This window comes from Stegastes partitus, unplaced genomic scaffold (genome assembly GCF_000690725.1).
Source record: "Stegastes partitus isolate 25-593 unplaced genomic scaffold, Stegastes_partitus-1.0.2 Scaffold370, whole genome shotgun sequence".
In the NCBI taxonomy this organism is placed as follows: domain Eukaryota; kingdom Metazoa; phylum Chordata; class Actinopteri; family Pomacentridae; genus Stegastes; species Stegastes partitus.
Genome location: NW_007578101.1, coordinates 121478 through 144848, shown reverse-complemented (window position 1 = coordinate 144848; position 23371 = coordinate 121478). Strand labels below are relative to the sequence as shown.

The 23371-nt window shown below is 42.5% G+C and overlaps 2 protein-coding genes across 2 annotated transcripts in view; both read left to right on the top strand.

The window, feature by feature from the left end:
* aldh1l1 (aldehyde dehydrogenase 1 family, member L1) overlaps nucleotides 1–9010 on the top strand; it is a 23988-nt gene extending 14978 nt beyond the window's left edge. Inside the window, exons 8-23 of the mRNA XM_008284747.1 lie at nucleotides 41–166; nucleotides 270–361; nucleotides 1892–2039; nucleotides 2125–2244; nucleotides 3200–3327; nucleotides 3757–3907; nucleotides 4026–4096; nucleotides 5912–6017; nucleotides 6103–6190; nucleotides 6293–6386; nucleotides 6477–6576; nucleotides 6668–6766; nucleotides 6866–7031; nucleotides 7148–7253; nucleotides 7354–7553; nucleotides 8626–9010. Coding sequence (XP_008282969.1) covers nucleotides 41–166; nucleotides 270–361; nucleotides 1892–2039; nucleotides 2125–2244; nucleotides 3200–3327; nucleotides 3757–3907; nucleotides 4026–4096; nucleotides 5912–6017; nucleotides 6103–6190; nucleotides 6293–6386; nucleotides 6477–6576; nucleotides 6668–6766; nucleotides 6866–7031; nucleotides 7148–7253; nucleotides 7354–7553; nucleotides 8626–8681 — 1851 coding nt within the window. The 3' untranslated portion in view covers nucleotides 8682–9010. The remainder of the gene's footprint in view (nucleotides 1–40; nucleotides 167–269; nucleotides 362–1891; nucleotides 2040–2124; nucleotides 2245–3199; nucleotides 3328–3756; nucleotides 3908–4025; nucleotides 4097–5911; nucleotides 6018–6102; nucleotides 6191–6292; nucleotides 6387–6476; nucleotides 6577–6667; nucleotides 6767–6865; nucleotides 7032–7147; nucleotides 7254–7353; nucleotides 7554–8625) is intronic.
* A 6759-nt stretch (nucleotides 9011–15769) lies between these two features.
* Nucleotides 15770–22044, top strand: pdrg1 (p53 and DNA-damage regulated 1). The gene is made up of 5 exons (XM_008284743.1): nucleotides 15770–15879; nucleotides 17786–17861; nucleotides 18516–18590; nucleotides 18703–18783; nucleotides 20536–22044. The coding sequence occupies exons 1-5, from the start codon at nucleotides 15796–15798 to the stop codon at nucleotides 20616–20618; spliced, it is 399 nt and encodes a 132-aa protein (XP_008282965.1). The 5' UTR covers nucleotides 15770–15795; the 3' UTR covers nucleotides 20619–22044.
* Nucleotides 22045–23371: the final 1327 nt, after the last annotated feature.

The window sequence follows — 23371 nt, the reverse complement described above, 5'->3', positions numbered from 1 at the left end:
GCTCAGACTGAAACTGTTTTTGTTTCTTTTTTCTCTGCAGCTGCTGGTGAAGAATCTGCAGTTTGAGGATGGGAAGATGATCGCTGCAGCTCAGTACTTTAAGTCTGGGGGCAGTGCTGCCGTGGAGCTCACTGAGGAGGAGAAGACCTTCGCTGTGCAGATGAGGGTAGGAAACGTTTCCCTACTGATTCAAGAGCAAACAAAACATCAAGCAGAAATAAATGTGTAGCTGTTGTGTCTGAGCTGATCTTTGATGCCGGTTCCTCCAGGAAGTGTGGCAGAGCATCCTGACTAATGTCAGTCAGATTGAAGATTCCACAGATTTCTTTAAGTCTGGTGCTGCTTCCATGGATGTGGTCAGGTAGTAAAACTGCTTCTAACCTTTTACTTCTAAAGTAGCCCCTGATTGGTTCTAGTTCGAGCTTTGCACAGTGTTAATAATGTTGGCCAGCTTCATGAAGTCATCCCCTGGAATGGTTTCCAGGTAGCAAAGTTGTTTGGTGGAATTTATTCCTGTTTAATGAGACGATCTGTTGTGTTGTATTGAGGTAGCAACAAACCACCTCCTCTCACTGCTGTAATAATCCATATCATGGCCAGAACTCCTCAACTAAACAATGAGAAACGACAAACCATCACTACCTTAAGAAATGAAGCTCAGTCAGTCTGTAAAATTGGACACTGTTGGACATTTATTCAAAGTTCAAGTCAACACAAAACCAAACATGCAACGATCTGAAACATCTGGTTTGAGCTAAGCAGGACCATAGATGGCTTTCAACAGGACAATGAGCCTAAAAACAGCTGCAGATCATGAAATCACACAACTTCAACAGAACTTAAATGGTTTGGGATGAGTTGGACCCCAGAGTGAAGGAAAAGCTCCATTTGTGTGACTTCCTGCAGGCTGTTGGACAAGCTGAAGGTGACAACCTCCTGAAGCTGGTTGAGAGACTGAAGTGTCCACAACTGGTGTCACTTTAAAGAACCCAGTATTTAAGCAAAGTGTGCATTTCTGGCTGTAAACCACGTATGGGTTTTGTTCTTCCCTGAGTAGCTCCGACTGAATCCACTTGTATGCACGTTAAAATTACCAACACTTCTAAGTAAACGTTAGCGTTGGCAACGTTACATCAACAGTTATCGGATCCAGAGCTTTGCAGATAAAATTTGCAAAGCGTCACACACTCACATCCTTCTGAGTTGCTGTTAAAGGTTTCTAACATCGTTCTGGATGACAAGCTGGAGCAGAATTTTATCAGTTATTTGATCAGTGATGTCACATTTATGAAACTCTCATCGAACAGCATAATCTACGTCTCTATATCCACTGTATGTATGAAGCTTTTTTTGGCCAAAATAGGGTTTGGAACACTGCACCAACAACAAAGTAGAGGAGAAATGGTATTTAGGTACACATGTGAAGTATTTTATACGATTACTCCACTACATTTATGTAACAGCTGCTAGTTGCTGCTTCACTCAGAAAAGGATTTTGCCTTCTAAACATCTGACAAGTTAGATAAGATGATGAGCTAACAGTAAATACAACAGGAGCTGACACCATCAGTCAAGTAATGAAATAAAACATTATTTTACAGTTACTCTGATCAAGGTTTAAGCCATTTTTCATGAAAAAAAGCCACACATTGATGGTAACGACTACTTTTCTTTGATTGCTTTTATTCCTTTGGATTTATTTTTTTAGTCATTTAAGGTGACGTACATTTCTCACTTTGCCATATTTATAAACCAAACAATCAGTTTATTGAGGAGATAATCCAGAGATGAATTTGTCATAGAAACATCACTTGCACTCCTGTATAAATCCACCTCAGCCAGCTGTAACAGTGAAGAGCAGGAGTATCCATAATGCATCATGTACCTTCAGGCTGGTGGAGGAGGTGAAGCTTCGGGCCAGCAGCTGCCAGCTGCAGAACGAGGACGTCTACATGAACACCACCTTCCAGGACTTCATCCAGATGTGCGTCAGGAAGCTGAGAGGGGAGGACGATGAAGAGGAGCTGGTGGTCGACTATGTGAGCAGCTGAGCGTGAATGAATCGTTTGTGATCAAGACGACGACATGTTGACTGTTTTTCTCACACACTGTTTAACCGCTCAGGTGGAGAAGAGCATCAACAACATGACCATAAAGATGCCCCATCAGCTGTTCATCAACGGAGAGTTTGTGGATGCAGAAGGAGGAAAGACCTACAAGACCATCAACCCCACTGATGGCACGGTGAGGCAGGAACAGACCATGAAGAAGAGAATCACTAATAAACCCCGTAGTGGACGCTTCTGTAGACTTTATGTTCACTATGTAAACTCTGTGTCCTTCATTATACACCATCTTTATATTTAATGCTACTACTGCTTCTAATGATAATATATTTATATGACAGATTTCAAAAATAAGTTTTAAAGTGGTTTAGAAAGACACAAGCAAAAGAAAGGAAGGAAAAAATACGACAAAATGTTAAATAGAAAAGGCAGAAGGAATGTTAATATAGACATAATACAGAAAATAATCTATGGAATTAAAACAGAAGTTTACTAAAGCACCATAAAACCAGTGAAACCATGAAACTGTTCAAAGTGTTTTGTCTTTAGCCAAGTCGAGGTGTTTAGATGTTGGGCTGAAGGTATTTAAAATGAAACGGTCAAGAGTTGGTTTTGTGAGCAATAGCTGAACTACAGCTGATATTCAACCACATGAGCAGGAAGATTTTACATTTAATAATCCCTAAAGGATCATCATGAATAGAACAGTTATATAATTTATTAGTGAAGAATTTCATCTGCTGTCATTCATTCATTCATTTCATGCAAACATTCAACTGCTTTCGTGCAGTGCTGGGTAGTACTGGCTGTTTACATAGCTGTAATAAAGATTATAAGTATAGTATTAATGTAGCAGCATATAACTCTGTCCTATGTACAGGTATAGTGGAGTTCTGGCTCTGGTCCGCTCCAGTCCGACAGACCGTATAAACAGAAACAGAGGGATTGGTTGACATTTTAAATAGTGTGATTTAAAAGCAGAACTTAGTCTTTTGTCTGTCACAGAATCCAGTTATTTCAGCTGGAGGTCACATGTCCTCTCTGGTGGAGGTCTGCCTTCCTCGTCCAGGATGTCAGCAGAACGCTGCCTGACTGAACCCACGGGATTCACATGTCATGTATCTGTCCTGCAGGCCATCTGTGACGTGTCTCTGGCCCAGATAAGTGATGTGAACAAGGCGGTGGCTGCTGCTCAGGAGGCTTTTGAGGAGGGAGAGTGGGGCAAGATGAACCCAAGAGACCGAGGCAGACTCATCTACAAGTCAGTGCACAAACACACACTGGCAGCATCCCACACTCAGCACTCACATGTGTTTCTTGTGGTTGTGAACAAGGAAATGCTGCCATATTCAGCCGTTACATGTTGGCTGCAGTGCATGGCCCAGTCACCATGTACGAAACCAAGAGGTGTCAACTTTGTGTTGAACTGAATTGAATCCTCATGAAAATGATACAAGCATCAATGCAAAGCTTCAGCAGAAAGCTGCACTGAGTCCCCGTGTCAGATGTGTCATCATTAGTTCATGAGGGACGAGGAAGTGCATTTAACATGATGTTAACCCTTCAAGGACACACACAGTGCAAACATGCTTCAGTTATAAGTGAAGCAAAATGATTGCATATGCTATACATTATAATTAACACATTACTGCATTGTGACGTCACTGACCCTGTGCCCGTCTGCCACCAGGCTGGCTGATCTGATGGAGCAGCACCAGGAGGAGTTGGCCACCATTGAATCTATTGACTCTGGAGCTGTTTACACTCTGGCGCTGAAGACTCACGTGGGCATGTCCATCCAGACCTTCCGATACTTTGCTGGTTGGTGTGACAAGATTCAGGTAAGACGGCTCATTTAAAAGCCTGGACACGTCATTCGTACAACTGGAGGAGAGCCTGATGCATCACAGTGACAGATGTGTAAATACATGTGAGTAATATGATGTCCTTGTTCCACAGGGCAGCACCATACCCATCAACCAGGCCAGGCCCAATCGCAACCTGACTTTCACCAAGAAGGAGCCGATCGGGTAAGTAATGAAGGGGTGGAATTTAAACATGTTAAACACGAAGAACGGAAAACAATGGCCAGTTTTTTCATATTTTGAAATCTAGTATCTATCTGGTTTGGTTACTGCTTTGGTTCATGATCACACACCTGCAGGACCTCTGGTGTGATGAGGAGCTCTGGGTTCAGGATTACAGATGACACCTCATTCAGTCAGATGAAAGTTGCCCAGTGGCACATAAGCTGAAAAAACATCCTATGCTTCTGTCATAAGGTATCTGCATGTTCTGTGCACTTTAACAACTCTGGGCCCACAAAGCATGCATATTCATGTCCTTCTCAGTAAAACCCGTTCAGAGCATGTGGGACTAGACTAGTGTTGGCTTCCCATACACATGAATGGGCTCAAATGAAATGATGACACAGCTTGTCTAGACTTTGGATAACGTTACTGGGCCGAACAGATCAAATACTGATAGTTTCACAGGTCTGTGATGCTTCATAATGATGTATTCACTGTTTTACTACGACTCCTTCTCCAGTGAATTCACGCTTTTTTGTTCAGCTATGTGGCCACAATGAACAAAACTGTTTGTGGGAAAGAAGGTGAAGCCTTTATCCCAAAGAACACCAAACCTGCTGCCAAGCATGGTGGTGGTAGTATCATGCTCTGGGGCTGTTGTCCTGCCCGTGAAACTGGTGCTTTACACAAAGTAAATGGGATCATGAAGAACCTCCAGATTGTTCAGGGAATCTAAAAACATGAGCCCAACGGTTGGGTCTCAGGCACAGATATTCCAACAGCACAAAAATGGTAAAGAATTGGCTAAATCAGGCTGGATTAAGGCTTTAGACTGGCCTCCCCAAAGTCCTGACTAAAACCCCATCAAGAACCCGTCTGATGACGAATCAAGTGTATAAGAAAGCCAACAGATTTAGTTGACCTGCACCAACTCTGTTAAGACAAGTGGTCTAAGATACAACCAGAAACTTGCAAGAAGCTTGTGGACGGCTGCTGAAAGTGCCAAGTTGAAGTAATCACAGTGATTGCACAACAGCTAACAGTCATGCTTTTCACACATTTCTATTGCTCGGTAGCATCATGGACTTTATATGAAAGGCCAAAACATCACTTACTGGTTTGTGAACTGAAGCCTTGAGTTTGGCCTTTAACCGTTACGTGTTGATTTTTTTAAATCAGGTGTAACAAGCAAGTGTGGATCTGACTGAGAAGTTAAGGACACAATGCACAGTGATAGTGAGCTGTCACTTACAAGATGTTCCCGCCCTAAAACATGCCCCACTTTATCATCCGTTTGATGGATGGACGTAATGCTGCATTCGAAACTCATTCAAAGGTAGAAAATTAAGGGAGAATTATGGTCATTTTCTCATAGACCTCGATACAGTCTGACTTCTTTTTGCACCTGGAGGCGTCGCCCCCTTCTGGCTGGTAGACAGAATGCAGGTTTAAAGCATGTCCATGGTGGCTTCACTTTTCCGTCCTGACGGATTCATCTGTCTTTTAGATACAGTTTGTGGATAGCATGATGGTCTTTAAAGAACGGTGGCTGTTTGTTTGTGTCTGTCTATTTTGTTGTTAGTGTTGGTGATCAAGACAAAAAATGAGAAGATGAGCAGCGGCCATCTTAAGTTGTCAAATGATGTGAATCTTTCCCATCATTACTCAGCATGTTAGCATGTTAGCATGTTAGCTGAAAGCAGTTCCTAAGTACAGCCTCACAGAGCATTAGCATGTCTGCAGACTTTTAGACTTTTTTCCCATGATGCATAGCAGTTTTAAAGAAATCCAAACCCCCCGTTTCCTTCTTGCCAGAGTGTGTGCCATTGTGATTCCTTGGAACTATCCTCTGATGATGCTGGCCTGGAAGACAGCAGCTTGTCTGGCAGCTGGAAACACAGTCGTCCTCAAACCAGCACAGGTCAGACTCGTATTCGTGAGACTCTATCCATAAAAGACTAAAAGCATTAAGTCATCAATAAGTGGTTGTTTCTGTTTGTGTCCAGGTGACTCCACTGACGGCGCTGAAGTTTGCTGAGCTGGCAGCAAGAGCAGGACTGCCCAAAGGAGTGGTCAACATCCTGCCTGGATCAGGTAGGAACACACACATTCAACCCGGTGAATTCACAACACGAGCCTGAGGTTGATGAATGAAGCTCTACAAGTTGCTGTGAAAGTTTTGTTTTGTTCCTCCAGGTGCTCTGGTGGGTCAGCGTCTGTCCGACCATCCTGACGTCCGTAAACTGGGGTTCACAGGTTCCACTGAAATCGGTAAACACATCATGAAGAGGTGAGATGTAAAGCACCGTTACACAACACTATCTACACAAAACGCACATGATTCCTCACCTTCTGTGTGTGTGTTCTCCTTGATGTAAAGCTGTGCAGTCAGTAACGTGAAGAAAGTCTCTCTGGAGCTCGGAGGAAAATCTCCGCTCATCATCTTCAGCGACTGCGACATGGACAAGGCTGTGCGCATGGTGTGTACATTTAAAGGAGGTTTCATTTGTCATTTTCCACACATCTAAACAGCCGTGGAAGTGAAACCACTGTGTCCTGTCTGCATTTCAGGGCATGAGCTCAGTTTTCTTTAACAAGGGAGAGAACTGCATTGCAGCTGGTCGGCTGTTTGTGGAAGACTCCATTCATGACCAGTTTGTGAAGAAAGTGGTACGGCTCTTTATTAATCACACACTGTTCATGGTTTTTAATATCAGACTTCTGAACAACAAAAATCTGACCCTTTAAATTCCTTCTGGATTCTCTCAGATTGAAGAAATCAAGAAGATGAAGATTGGTGATCCTCTGGACCGCTCCACAGACCATGGACCTCAGAACCACAAAGCCCACCTGGACAAGCTGGTGGAGTATTGTCAGACTGGGGTCAAGGAGGGAGCCACCCTGGTGTGTGGTGGTAAACAGGTACAGAGACCAGGTGAGGCAGCAGATGCTTGAAGACATGAATCAGTCAGTGTGTTCCAGCTCTTGAGTCCATGTCCATTATTGATGCAGGTCTAAGTGTGTGCTGTCTTGTTGTACGTCTGCTTCCAGGTTTCTTCTTTGAACCCACGGTGTTTACTGATGTGCAGGACCACATGTTCATTGCCATTGAGGAGTCATTCGGCCCCGTAATGATCATTTCCAAGTTCAAGAGTGGGTAAGTAACAATGCCAGATTGCTTTAAGCTTCAAAAACGTTGTCCATCAAACTAACCACATGCATCTGGCTCCACCTGCTCTCCATCTCTCCACCTTCAGTGAGGTGGATGAAGTGCTGAGGAGGGCCAACGCCACAGAGTACGGCCTGGCGTCGGGTGTTTTCACACGAGACATCAGCAAAGCCCTGTACGTCAGCGAAAGGCTCAACGCCGGCACTGTTTTTGTCAACACCTACAACAAGACCGACGTGGCCTCGCCTTTTGGAGGCTTCAAGCAGTCTGGATTTGGCAAAGACCTGGGTGAGAAGAACTGCTGCTCCTGCTGTGTAGCTGCATAGAGACAACATTAAGCCTCACTTGTAAACTTACCTCGAAGTTTTAAATCAGGCTTTAGTTAATCTTGGTATCTACTGACCATACTTCTTCTTCACTGTCCTACTACTTCCTTTACATTGTCACATCCATATTGCAATGCATGATGGGTAATAGGTAAGTTAAAGTAGCACAAGCTGACTGCAGGTCCAGAAAAAAGTGCTCTTGGGACGACCATTGGCCTAAATAAATAGTCGATTTGGGGAATCTCCAAAAAGAGCAGCGCAGTGTGAACGGTTGGACTCTATGATGGGACGCTGGGTTCTTGACTGGATGTGGGATAAAACCAGACATCTAAGGGGGATAATTCCAGTTTATTTCAACTTGATATATTTGCCATTAATGAGGCGATGATGCCTCTATGCCAGCTTTGCACTCTCCACCTCTACTGCAGAGATTCAAAGATACAAGGATTCATACAAAATGATGTTCAGACGCTGTTTGGGGACAACCAGTACCAGCTCATTTGCAGCGACCGATCCTGTGCCAACACACCCGAAACAGAACCTCCTACATGCACACAAACTGGTGCACAGATGAAATTGTTGGGTCATTTGGTAATGCAGCAAATATCCCAGAATGTTGATCTCTATCCAATGCAGCTCACAGAATGTTGGTTAGAATGTCTTTGGTCAGACTGAAGACAAACTTTGTTTTCTTTTCTTTTCTTGGAGTGACGCTACATTTACCTGAATCCTTACAACAGAGGTGGAGGGTGTTAAATTAGCATGACTTACAGGGACACCAGAGCCCCGTTAGGAGGAAGTCAGGAGTGATGATGGACATTATGGTCTGTTCTTGCATTTTATACATGAAACAATCAAGAGGCTAAATGACGAAACAGATCAGTTATTAATGAAAATAAAACAGGGAGTTGTAGTTTTCATTTTACCTGTTAACAGCTGCTCTGACTTTTCAACATCAGGCTGTTGCAAGACAATAAGTAAGACAACGTCCATCAGCCTTTAATTTACTGTCAATGTCTGTGTCGCTCTAACAGGACAAGAGGCCCTCAATGAATACCTGAAGACGAAGGCAGTGACCATCGAGTATTAAGCTACGACACAGGAGACAGAAGCCAGCGATGTGTGTCGTCATTCAGACTATGATCCTGTCTGTGCCTTAACATGCTAACCGATCACACGAGTGTTTTAAATCAGTCAAACACGCCACCGTAGCAGAGTCATGAGCTGTGTTGTCAGCAAATGAAGAATGTTTGTAGGCAGCCAGGTGACTTAACTGTGATTTAGTTACAAGACGAGATTTTTAAATTTCTAATATGACTTACATTAGGTCAGAAAGGTCTTAAGAAATGTAACATTTCCAATAAGAATGTTTGGTTATAAATGAAACCGCTGAGCAACCCCACTGCTGCAGCCTCGTTATTCCTGTCGGCTGTTTCATGTCTTTTCATTGTGTCATTTTGTAGAACGTAGTTGTTCCACAGTTACTTTCATTTTTCATCATCTGGTTTGGAGGATTATAAACATGATTGTCTGCAGAACACATTTGTTTTCAGGTGATCAGATATCAGAACGTCACAGAGACTGAAGATGAATATTCAGTTTTAAACAGGCAACAGAAAGAGATTGTTGGGATGCTGTGATGGACACGAGGTAAACTTATCCTAATCTAAGTGGAGTCTACAATAAGCATCATCACTGCTGGATGATATTAAACAGAATGCAAATGTTAGAGAAAGATTTGTCCTCATTTTCTAACAGTGAGTTCAACTGATGCCAACAAGATGCTGAAGTGACAAGAAGTGGAGAGATTTTAATCAGTCGGATTGTTTTTGTTTTTCGTTGTCATGATTTGCATCAGCTTTACTTTAGTTCCTATTTTTGCAGCAAGATATTTAAAATGTGACACTTTAAGGGCAGACGACCTGGAAACTGGGCCAAAGTGTCAAATAAAAACAGGTCATGATGCACATTTTCCCATAATCTCTCCAAGTTTTAAGTATTTCCTGTTGTTCACATGAAAAGTGACGGGAGTTGAGGAAGAGAAGTTCAACGTCTCCTCTCACGTCCACGTGGATGACCAGTCAGGGTGTGAAGTGGTTGATGCCTCCTACCTCTATGTGCTAAAGCTGTGGGTTTATTTTCACAAAGTATTTTACTTTAGACTGATTCAAAGGGCTTTTTCACAGCTTTATTCAACATGAGACAGAAAGGATGTATCATGTTCACATTTAAAGGAACATCTAGTTCCAGTTTGGAGTCTCTTTTACCTTCAGAACTGCCTTAATTCTTCATGGCATATTTCCACAAGGTGCTGGAAATATTCCAGAGATTGCTCTCTATGTTGACATGAAAGCATCACACAGTTGCTGCAGATCCATGATGAAAATCTCTTCTTGCACCACATCCCACATCTTTAACATGTGAAAGATTTGCATCTTACCAGTGGTTAGCATTGTTAGCGCCTCGCAGCTAGAAGGTCGCCGGTTCAGATCCCGGTGAGGACACCCGGGATCTTCCTGCGTGGAGTCTCCATGTTCTCCCCGTGCAGCGTGGGTTCTCTCCGGGTTCTCCGGCTTCCTCCCACAGTCCAGAAACATGCTGAGGTTAATTGGTGATTGTAAATTGTCCGTAGGTGTGAATGTGAGTGTGCTTGGTTGTCTGTCTCTAAGTGTAGTCCTGTGATAGACTGGTTACCTGTCCAGGTGAACCTGCCTTCACCCTGAGTCAGCTGGGATAGGCTCCGCCCCCCATGACCCTGGTGAGGATTAAGGTGTAGAGATGATGGATGGATGGTTAACTAGTAAGACTGAACGTTACTTGTTTGGTCCAGTGGGCCACTTGGGTGTCCAAAAGTTGACTAGTTGGGAGTTTGGCACTACTAGTGTGGTTTTAGGTGTCACTAGTTAGACTTCTGTTGGCACTAGTTGGACCAAAGTGCCACTGGTTGCTGAGAATGAGTGACTAGTCCGAGTTTTTGTGCAACTAGTGAGACAAAGTGATAACTAGTGTGGCTGAATGTCCAACTAGAGCTGACAAAGACCGAACTAGTGAAGAACACTAATGTCTGATGTCAAGGATATCCAATAAATGCTCAAAGGGCTTTCCATAGGTGAGGATACCTGTATATGTGCCTATGAATCGTGTCTGTGCGGTGAACAGGTGTGGAGCTGCTGCGCTCTGCTGGACGGCAGCTGAATTGTTCACCACGCACTCATCCATTGATCACAGAGGAAGAGGATGCATCTGGTGGATGTGGGGTCTCCACTCATTATGATCACAGCTCCGTGTCTCCCGTGAACAGCCCACTCGCCCATTTCATTGGCGCTGCCGTGCGCGGGGATGGGCAGCATCGTGCAGGAGCGGGCGGCACCGCGGTGCGCGGAGCGGGTCTCCAGCAGGGAGCGCGACTGGAAGAGGAAGGCTGCGTGGAGCACCAACAGGCCCAATGTGGCCAGGTAGCCTCTCATTAACTGCTATTACTCTGAAACGGTGGTAATCGGTGCAGACAGACGGTGGCTGTCGGTGTTTCTGGGCTGCTGTCGCCTCGGTGGAGGGACGCTGCTCGGTGCTGTGTGATGTGAACATATTAGAAAGAGCTCCGCCATGTTCGCGCTGCAGAGCGACGCGCATGTTATTGTCTCTGTGTTACATTTATGCTTTTTTACGCACTGCTACTGTTTTTTTTGCTTTTTGCTTTTTATTCTGTATTTTCCTCAAGCAACAAAATGGGAAGGCGGCAGTCACAAAGGAGGAGCCTTCAGCCGCCCAGCCAGGACGGGAATAATGAGAAAGTAGGTGTCCGTCAGCTGACCTCCCATCACACACAAAGATCAGACACACAGAAATAATTACTAAAAAAAAAAGCAGTGTGGGAATTTTTTGCTTTTCTCAATTTATTATAAGTGATCAAAAAATAATCAGATGGGATCATTTATATATTATTCATAGAGGGGGGATGTGCACTGGTTCAGACATTTAAGACACATCAGTAGGAAAATGGAAAATGAACAACTGGTCAGATTGTCCAAAGTCCTCTGGATGTGCAAATAACAACATTACACACATCAGGGGTTTTGCACAGATTCTTTCATGAGCAGAAATACTGTAAAAAGTGTTAATATTGAACAGATATGATTTATATTACACAGGTTTAAGTAGAAAATAGTCTCATGTGTGTAGAAAACTTTATCCAATATGAATAATTGACAGATTTTAATGTGTTGATACTGAATAATTTTTTAGATTTCTTGTTGTTGTCACTATTTTTTCCAACGTTTCTGCGTTTGTAGACGTTCTACTTCAGAACAGTTTGTTTCACAGGACAGCTGAGAATGTTTTATCAGCGTGAGAACAATCAGCAAGACTTCACACCACATTTTAGATTTAACAGACTTTTTTTTGTTCTTTTTAAATCTAGACGGTGATTTGCATGAAAATTCTGTGGTGGCAACTTAACAAACAAAAAAAAGCACCGCAGACAGACGAAATGTGAGCAGAAGAAAACAAAACCTCAAGAAGTCTGTAAGAAATCAGAAAAAAAATGCTGAAAATACAGAAAACACAACTAAACACATTTTGAAAAACAAGCTGCATTTGGTTTGGTTGTGTTTTCAGTATTTGGTTCAGATTTCTGCATTTGTGGGAAATTTTGATCTAAAAGCTGCACTCATGTGGCCAAACTGTCAAAGTGTTGTTTATTTGTTTTGTTTTTAAATTTGACCAGTTGTTCAAAAAAAATATTACAAATTCAATTTAATTTTATCATTTGTCATTTTGTTAATTTACATAAATCTTAAACCAGAAAGTTAGTCATTTGTACATGATTAATATATTGTATTAGTCTTTTCTTCATAAATGCTCATTTTGTTTTAATAGACTTTTGGTTATTTAAGATATTACTTTCTGTAGTGATTCATAAAATCCTTTTAGAATCTGTTCAGTCTCTAACTTCAGCAGAAACAGTGAAGTAGAGAGAAAAAGGCTTTGAAGACTCTTCGCCAAACTGTGTAACAGGAGTTTTAATTATAAAGCCATAATTTTATGCTGTTGAAGATGCAATATAAGATGCTGTCAGAGCTTTAATGCTAAACCTAAAAGATGCTTCAAACACTGTGTTTTAAGCCGAAGTGCTCGGGGAGAAACATGCTGACATGCTGGAACATCAAAAAGAATATTTAAACACAAGAAAGAGGAAAAGTTGGTTAATTAGCTTCAGCTGAGGTGAACTCTGGCCGCTGCAACTGGCCAGCGTGCAGCCACTGCTTTTATTCTTTGCTTTTTCACAAACGCCACATCACAGTGTCCATATGGTGAGGTGACGCGTCATAAAGCCAAATTAATTGCTAGTGAGGACAATCAGTGGTTTCAGCCTAAGTTTGAATAAATATGAGCATCTGTTAGTGAGAAGTCGAGCATTTAATGTAATGTCTGTTATGTAATCGCAGAGGCTGCAGCAGAGAAGAAAGCACAAGTCCAACGCCTCCTCCACCAAACGCAATACTCCTCAAAACAGGTGACATCACTGCACATTCGCTGTTATTCTGGGCTGCCTTTGTGCTGAAATATTAACATTTACGTTTCCTTGCAGCGCTCAGGGAACCTCAGAGTCCAAGTCTCAGCCAGCGTCTCCTGCCGAGGACAGGATGGAGTCAAAGGTGCAGCCGGCGGCTCGGCGCCACAGAGAACACAAGCGCTCAGCATTCAGGGGCAGCAGACAGACTGCAGCCTCTTCCTGCCACCGCCTGTACGATTCCAGCACCAATCTGCCGGAGAGACACTCGCCGGAGCTGGAGGTCGGAGGTCTGAGCGGCCACGGAGATGAGGACAGTGACACCGACCTGTCTGAGTCAGAAAGACTGGCCGGGTCGCCCTGCAGCCGAGTTCCTCCGCAGCTTGAGCTCAGGCCGGAGGTCATCGAGGCCGAACACTGCTCGTCTCGCAGCCACAGAGCCAGAGGACGGAGCTCTGGTGGTTTCGACTTCCCAGACTTCCTCCCTCCGCCTTTTAACTCGTGGAGCCTCAGTCAGCTGGCTGTTTTCTACAACATGGAGGGCCGAGGGGCTCCCCGGCCGAGGCCCGTGGGCCCTTTGGAGAGGTACCTGGAGAGGCTGCTGCAGCTGGAGTGGTGCCAGATCCAGACTGTCCAGGAGGAGAGCGGGAAGGTGGCGGCGTCAGAAGTTCTATCCACCTGTCGCAGATCACCTGTTGCTGCCTCGTCACGCCTCAGCTCTCCCAAGTGCATCCTCCAGTGTCAGCGTGCCTTCCCCCTCACCTTCCTGTCCTCCATGGCCAGCCACTCGGCCCTGCTGTCCAGCTGTGCGTGCACGCTCTGCCGGATCCGCCTCTCCACCTGCAGCACGCCGTGCTGCCGCTCGGCCCACGGCCACGCCTGTCAGACCAGACTGAGTCCGATGCTGGAGCGCACCAGGTTACCGGTGTCGCTCCCCAAGAGGAGCTACAGCGAGAGTCGGGTTCACTCTTCAGACCGGGGCTCCAGAGTGCAGAGGTTCAGCAGCCCTGTGAGGACCAACAGCCATCTGAGGAGGATGCAAGCTTCAGGAAACATCCGCAACCCCGTCCAAGGTGCTACCACCAGGCCTCATCCCACTGCCACCGACTGTACTGAGGCGAAGGGGGACGTGCTGGACTGCTGGACAGGTGGGTTCAGGAGGAGGAGCGGTTCAGAGCAGAGGAGAGGCGCAGCAGAAAGGCAACACAACGGGTCAGAAAAGAGACGGAGCGGCTCTGAGAGCAGGAAAGCAGGAGCTGAGCGGAGAAGAGCAGCTGAGTTTAAGGGACGGGAAATAAAACCAGACGCTGTCGCCGCAATAATGGACAACTTACCGGGGTCCAAATACTCTCCTATACGGAGGCCAAGCAGGACAAAGCAGGTTGAATTTGTCACATAACAGCAAGTTTAGAAACTGTACATGTAATCTGAATGCCACAGCTACGGTCACCACCTTAAACATCAGATTATGAATGTATATTTTCAGTAATTCTTAATTGTTGGTACGGGTTGAGAACAAGTATAGCAAGACTGTTCATTATTAATATGATATAAAACATTATTTTACCTAATTTATTCAAGTTACGTGATTACGTTTACTCCAGTGCTGTGATTGCACTCACATAAGCTAATGCTCCGGTGGATGTTTACAGGATCGATCGTATGTACAAGAGCCTGTGGATAATTCTATCTGAAGCCTTTTGTTTTTCATTTGAATTAACCCAGTAAGCCTTTGTCAGCATAACACACCATGTATATATTTGTATGAAAGATTTTTCACCACTGCAGGTTTGTGATGTAAATGCAGTAGCTCACACGACTGGGTCTGTCAAAAAACATCATCAGAAAAGTTATTAAAGGATACCAAACTGTCCTACGTGGCCGGTGTGAATTCTTCAGGTTAACCTCTTAAGACCTCGGCTTTTTTCCGCCCCACTTCTAAAACTTAAGAACAGGAGTTATTCACTGCCAGGATCATGACAACAACTACTGCTGAAGCTACTCTGCGACAAAACATGACAGATCAGTCTAATTCAGTTCAGCTACATTAGAGATAGAAAGCCCTGAAGGAAAACCTGCTGCATCCTGTAAATCAACTCAACTATGACATAATAATCACAAGAATAAAGTCGAAGCTTCACCAGAACCAGCAATCAAAATGAGATAAGTTGCCGACTCAGAACATGGCTCTAAATGTACTTTAAATGTATTGACAGGACTTGAATATTGCTTTTCGCTGGCAGTTCTGATGCAGTTTCACAGAAAATGAGTTAGAGGAGATTTTGAAAAGGTGATATAGGAACATATATAGTGCTTGCTCATAGGGAATCCAAAGGAACCTTTAGATTGGTCTCTAAGATGACATATGTTGTGAATTGGTGCTATTTAATTAAAATTGAATTGAATATAAGGGATCAAGTTAAATGAGGAAATCCTGGTAATGTTCAGTGTGATGCAAAATAAAACACTGCAGTCAGTAATTAATGAGGAACATCTGTAACCGAGTGTCTGGGCTCTAACTGTGTCAGTGAAGTTCCACTAATGGCCTGTGGAGGGCAGTAGCGCGCCTCAGCGTCTATTCTGCCGCAAATATGTCACACGAAGAAGACGGAGGAGCGCGTTGTCTTCCGGAAGGTCCGTCCAGTTTCCAGTCGTTGTTTCGCACCGGACGTATTTTTGTAGCAACACAACCGGTATGGACGCTGAATCCCAACGTGTTTTAGAATATTTGACAGAAGTTGAGGAGGCAGCAGAGGATGTCCTCACAACTAAACAGCAGGTAACTAAATACTAACTCGGCAACAAACACTGTATAGTAGCATGTGTAGCTAACTGCTAACCGAACTGTAACTAACGATGACAGTTAGCAGCTACGCTAACGAGTGAAGATGTTGGCTCGTTGCTGACATTCAGCCTTTCATAGCTGAAATATATTTGCGGTTTATTGTGTTTCTGTCTTAACTAAATACTAACTTGGTAACCATAACTGGTTAGTAGCAGCATGGACACCCGGGAGGCCTGATATGTGGAGCTAGCTGAACTGTAGCTAACGATGACAGTTAGCAGCCACGCTAATTCGTGAAATTGTTGCCTCACTACGCTTATTATAGCTGAAATATATTTGCGGTTTATTGTGTTTCTGTCTTAACTAAATACTAACTTGGTAACCATAACTGGTTAGTAACAGCACGGACACCCAGGAGGCCTGATATGTGGAGCTAACTGAACTGTAACTAACGATGACAGTTAGCAGCTACGCTAGTTCGTGAAATTGTTGCCTCACTAAGCTTATTATAGCTGAAATATATTTCCAGATAATTGTCTTTCTGGTGGGATAAGAAAACCTAACACGGGAAATTGTTTGGTAACACTGCGTTAATGTGGGTAAAATAAATATTCTGTTACGAAGCAAGCAACTAAATTGCTTAACTTCAGTTAATTTCGAGGGTTTAGATTAGTTCACCAGTTAGAATGCTGCAATCAAAGGTGTGTCATTTCCCAGAGAAGGTTTCTGTGATCAGGACTTTCAAAGTCTTAGATATTAGTCATACTTATTTCATGTAGTAATGTGCAACATCCAGTCACCCCACTGATGTTATAGTTCTTAATACACCAAATAAACTATCTTCAAAACTTTTCATAGATAAACTTGTACATACGATTGGTTTTAAATATTTTATATTTGCACATTTCTTACTGTGCTTTAAACGTTATCTGATTTTGTGAACACACACTGACAGGATTGCATCCTAATTTACGTCGTACACTGTGCAATGATAATACAAGTTTTCTGTTCTATTTCTATTCTAAATGGGTTTTTTTTGTCAATATTTAAAGATCCCAAATTGTGCCTGTTTTTTTGTTTTTTTTAAGCAAATAAATGAAAGTCTTCAACATCTCCGGAGTGTGTCTGTCAACTTTTCAGCACAAATATTTGAATGTTGAGCCCTGGCACATCAGCTGTCACGATGAGTGTGTGAGACTTGGACTTTCAAGCATTTCTAACTTTCTTTCTGAGCGATTATTTTACATGGAAACATCACTGAATTCACTGCAGACATCTATAACTCTGGTGAGGCTGTCAGACGACGTTGCGGTTGTAAAATCAGTATTTCAGCGGTGCGGAGCCACAACTTGGGAAATGACTGACATTTTTAAAAAATGGTTAAAAGTCGTCGCAATGAGTTTGAATTCAATATAAATGCAAATTACAAGAATCTCCATTGTTGGTCTCTCAGTTTTGGACCCCTCTGTATATAAAGTCTGTATATTTTCTGTACCATTAACTGTTATATTTGGCAGTTGGCTCTTTAAAGATAAAACTTCTATTGCCATAATTCACTTAAATAGAGACTGGAGCCTTTATTTACCTCAGCTGGCAAAAATAACACACCTCAAGCACTATGATTAAGTATTCATGCTTGAAATTAGTAATCCAGAGCAATAATGTGTTGAAATGAGTATATGACAAGCACCAGGAGTTTATCTGCCTCTGTTCTTCCTGGCCAGTATTCCTGTATTATTTGTTGCTTAGCTTGGTTTTTAATTGACTACCGCTTGTTATTTTAGGACTTTTGCTAACCTTCATTTACTCTTTAACATTTTATGATGAGCTGGGCATTTCATTTTTGCGATTCCCTACTTTGTAATGTTAAGAATTAAGGAGATCTGGTCATTTATTTTAGATTGTGGACCTGGACACAAAGAGAAACAGGAACAGGGAGGCACTGAATGCACTGAAACATGAAATGTCAGATTCAGGTAAGTGACACATCCTTGCTACAGAAGTGTGAAAGCTTTTGTGCTTTTTCTAGAAACTCATGGCCTAATTTCAACAAACAGAGATTGCATAATGCTACTGTGGAAAGATAGCTGAGTATCTCGATATGGGTCAGGTGTATAGCTGGAATATTGGTTGTATGTGCCACAGAAATTGCACCGACATAAAGTCCAGACCTTCTGTTTTAGACTTTTTGATTGATAATAGATTTTATTTATTTATCACTCTTCTTAGAAAGGATTTGATTTACTGATTTCTCTATTTATTCACTCATTTGCATATTTTAGTCTGTTCAATGTCCTGTTTATTACTTCTATTTTGCCCTCAACCTGTTTATCTATATTTATAATTAGATATTATATTTTATTTCTGTATGAATCCTGTTTTATTACACGTTATCTCATCCGGTGTTTCCTCATTGCATGTGTTATTTAGGAAAGCCTTTCTTTCACTTCCTCGATCCCTGTGTGTTTGAGTCCTTCATAGATAACATGATGTTGGCAGTGGGAGGTTGTTTGTATTGTTTAGTTGCATTTTCATTCCTTTCATCTATAACACACTTTGTGTTACATTTCATTTGAATGAAAAGTGTCATATAAATAAAGTCTGATTAATTCATGTGCTCACATTTGCAGAGAAAGTGAAGGTTTGCTTTGGGAACATGTTCATCAAATTCCCCAAATCCAAGACAAGAGAGATGATTCAGAAAGGTTCACACTTCTAAATGAACACATCTCAGTATCTTGAATACATTTTCATTATAGCTGTGATTTGTTTTACATGTCATTTTAAACTCTCATGATCTTTGTTTCTCATCTTTAGACCAGGAGCAGCTGGACAAGGAGATAAATGACCTTCGCAAAGGCCTGAAAGCAAAAGTCAATCGTCTCAATGAGATGCAAGGTACACAGAGTGGAACCGTTCAGTCGCTCGCCGGCTGTCACCTTGTTTTGTAGGACATAGTTGCTGCTTTGGGTTCAACACTGCCTGAAACTATTTTGATTAGTTTAAAAAATAATAATCAAATACACACTAGAGCATTCTACTTATAGCAGAGTGATTATGGGATGCAGCCAGACCATTCCTCAGACATCATGAACAAACGTTTCCTTACACTTGTAAAGACTATATGCAGATTTTGTCGTACTTCCAGAATATCTGTAACAGAAATGCATGATTGATTGTTTGTGACTAAGACAAATGTCTCCCAATTATTCTGTAATGAAAATTCAGAGTTCTAGGAGTCATTGGAAACGTATGACAAGTGTGTTGAAGCTTTTGTTCACGATTGTAGATCAGGCAACGCAAGAAAACATCTGTTGGATCAATTCTAGTCTGTTGAGGCTAATGTAAGAGTAGCTCGCTAAGATTCATTAAGTTGGTTTCATGAATGCCTCGGGACCATGATGTCATGAACAGACTAACGTTTTGTGCACATTAAGTTGCAGGATGTGTTGACTTTTTAACTCAATTTAAGAGAAAGAGTTCTTGGATACACAGTTTATTTTTTTTCCGTTTATTAAAAATAAGGGAGTTTGCTTACGGGAAGGTTCACAGCAGCATGTGAGGTGTTGACATGTTGTTGCTTCTATCTACAAGCTGATTGTGAGGCTTTCAAGATAGATGTTGAAGCAATCTGGTGAAAAGTCCTGTTTTTTTTTCACAGAAAAACAAAATATTTGTTTGCTTTGATCAGAACCAAGGCAGTCAGGGTGTTAATTTAAAAGTGGTTCTGTTTTTGTACATAATCCAGCCTCGTACCTTAATGGCAATATTAATTAGTTTAGTTAAGCTTTAGCATAAACATTAGACTTCCATTGATACCAGTGGTGCAGACTCCACTCTTAGAAGGTTTGGAAATTTCTTACAATTGGACTGTTTAATTAGCAGAAACCTTTTTGATAAAGTGAGTTTCAGGCATTCATTCTGAACGTTTTGTTTCTGCCATGTGAACCAGTGTTTGGTTGTCTTTTCACTCCTCTCTGGATCCATGAACAGTTCAGAGGAGAAATATTTACATCACATCTGCACTCTGGCTGCAGTCTGTACAGGAGGAATATGTAGGTCTGCTCTCCAGTAATTTATGCATGTATAGGAAGTAAGCTGTTTCTGATTGTGCTCCAGTTGCTGCTGATGTCTTGTTAAACTGAATGTCTCCCAGTGGTTTGATTGTTGGAAACAGTCGTGGAAACTGAGTCCAGTCTGCATTCAGTCACATAGCTGTGGACCTCACAAGGATTAACAGGGACGGGTTGCATTTCAGTTCGTACTCATCTGGTGAAGCGGTTGAAAAGATTAAACCCGCCCCAGCATTATGACATTCACTGTGAATTTAGAGACAGTTTAGTTGCTGATGTCTGTTTAGAGCAGGGCTGCCCAATCCTGGTCCTTGAGAGCCCCTATCCAGCATGTTCTAGATGTTTCCTTCTTCCAACAGACCTGATTTAAATGATCAGCTCATCATCAAGCTCTGCAGAAGCCTGATGACCATCCTGATCATTGGAATCAGGTGTGATGGAAGAGGGAAACATCTAAAACATGCAGGACTGTGGCTCTCGAGGACCAGGATTGCCCAGCCCTGGTTTAGAGCTTCACGATAATCAAATGTGTTTTGATAAAGGCGACCATGATGGATGTCTTTCTGTTTGTTTGCAGGGAAACCCCAGCTGAGGGGCTACAATCTCTCCCCGCTGTCCACTGATGAAGTCAAAGCTATTAACAGCCTTTTGAAGAGGTGACAGGTTGGAGGACAAGCGGCACAAGTTGCCAGAGAATCTCGCCTGCAGCTGGAACTGTAATGCGTTCACCTCTGGAGGTGTGACGACATCAGCATCACAACACGGAGGAACATCAGCGTGGCCGAGTGTCTGCTCAAAACAGGGCTCGGCTTCATTTTGTAAAAGATTTGTTCGTAGTTTTTGAAGTCTTTTTTTTCTAACAATAATCAGGTTTTTTCTTTAATTCTTCCCCTTGTTCACAATTTTTATTGTAAAAATCTCTTCCTGATTCATTTTCTGCATTCTGGACAAAATGCGCAGTCACACCTGCTTCAGTTGTGTTTAGTTATGGTCCCTCTCCACGATGGCCCACCCTGGAAACGAAGAGAGGGGATTCAACACCGTAGATTTACAAGATGCACTGAGAGATGTTCTCAACACATGTTTTATCCTCCATGACGTATTCTAAAAGCACAGTGGAATACTTTACTAGCCCGTATGTACCGGAGGGATGATGGTAGCAAGCAGCAGCTGTTTGTGTGGACGTATGGCTGCGTAACTCTTGTTCTTGGCAGACCTGAATAACTGTAAACTTCCCCATAAGACACATGCATGTTCCAGATGGGTGGAGTTAACCAAACATTCTCATGACATTTAGAACATATATCATAAAAACATAATACTGCCATGAAACTATCCTAAACGATGATGTACAACATGGCCATGTTTTTCTAGTAATGCGGGTGATATTAGAAGGATGATGCTACAGATGTGCCAAACCCTGTAATGATGAACAAACTGTGTCATATGATGGTTTACATGTAGCCCACCCTGATGTGTGTTTACAATCGCATGCATTTCACACACTGCAACTGAAATGCTAATTCCATGGTGTCTGTAGCAGTTTGTTTGTAATTTATCGGGCTGTTTTCAAGCATCATTTCCATCAGTTATGGTGACGTTGTGCTCACCAGAGTTACTGCTGACATCTGGGACTGTGACAGCATCTCTAGAGGCGCCTCAGATCACGTGTGGCTGTAATGCCAATAAATCAGTAGTTGGCTAAACATGAAGCATGAACTTGGTTTGTCTGTTTCCCTGCCTACTGTTGACCTTTGTTGTCTCCTCCAAGTACGTTTTCCTAACTCTGGAGTTTGACACGTGTCTGATCATGCAGCTGCTTTAGCTTGTGGCCCTTTTTGTTCTGAACGCTGACAGACCTCAACATGATGATGCAACGTTTTGACTGATGGAGATCCAAAGTAAGGACATCCTTCTAACACTTTTGATTTTTGTTAAAAACACTTTGTCCCAAAAGCCCCAGATGTTGACAGATGAAACATCACAGCTTGACAGACGAGTTTAGTCTTAAGTGTAGCATTCGCTTCTTATGTAATGTATAGTTGTTTTTCTTGCTTGCAAAGTAAATAAAGTTTAAAAAAAAAACAAAATGCACTCTTGTTGCTAATTTTTTAACGATCCAATTAAAGGTGGGCTTCAATGCTGTCCTCCCTGAATTTTTCTTTGATACAAGATATCAAAAAGTATTTCTGGTTTTATTTCAGGTTAATTCCTAAACTACTGGTGTTTGGATTAAATGTAATGTACTGTTACATATTCTTAAGAACGTAGTTTTAGTTTGTACAAAAGTTATTGCATCATTTGCTGTCTTTAGGGTGTGGTTAGCACTGTTGCCTCGCAGCAAGAAGGTTGCCGGTTCGCGTCCCGGTGGGGGCACCGGAATCTTCCTGCGTGGAGTCTCCATGTTCTCCCCGTGCAGCGTGGGTTCTCTCCGGGTTCTCCGGCTTCCTCCCACAGTCCAGAAACATGCTGAGGTTAATTGGTGATTGTAAATTGTCCGTAGGTGTGAATGTGAGTGTGCTTGGTTGTCTGTCTCTAAGTGTAGCCCTGTGATAGACTGGTTACCTGTCCAGGTGAACCTGCCTTCACCCTGAGTCAGCTGGGATAGGCTCCGCCCCCCCCATGACCCTGATGATGATTAAGCGGTGTATAGATGATGGATGGCTGCCTTTAGACCTTATTTTGCAAATTAGTAAATTTAAGGATGAGCTCATCTATGAATAGTAATGGCTGTGGTGGTTTTTCTCAGTATATGAATCTGATTTATTTTAGATCAAACAAGGAAAAAAATACTGAAAGAAACAATGAGGATGTTGTATTGAAGCAGCTTTCCTTAAATTATTCTTTTGTTGAACTAGACATTGTAAAAACAGCTTTTTAAAATAAGCTTTTAGCCGAGGGGAGTCTCTTGCGACGACTGAACAAGTTTTTCAGGCCTTGGTTTGACTCTTATAACCTGCAGCTATAATAGAAAATGAAGCTCCTCGTATGGACTGAAATGTGATGTTTGGGGTCCAGTGAAAATCAGATCAGACTATTTAGTTTACAGTCAGAAGGGGGCAGTGCAGAGCAGAGTGTGTGTTCACTGTCAGCCCTCCTGCTTGTTAAAAAGCCCTTATTGCTGTATAATTGGACGTTTACAACACAGAAATGTTGATTAAAAATTCAATAAAGTACCAAAACTTTTCCTTGAGCGTAGCATGTCGGTGTTTCATTACACTGTGATTATGACATTTTTGCTTCACACCTTATCTGTGAATGACTGCATTTAGTTTTGTTGGTGTTTTCTGCAGCTGCTGTGCTTCAGTGTCTTATTGTTGTTGTTGTTGTTGTTGTTGTTGTCTCACCTCTGGGTTTTTTTTCCTTCAGATGAGACATACCAAAACGATTTAGTCACAATGTGAGCGATAAAC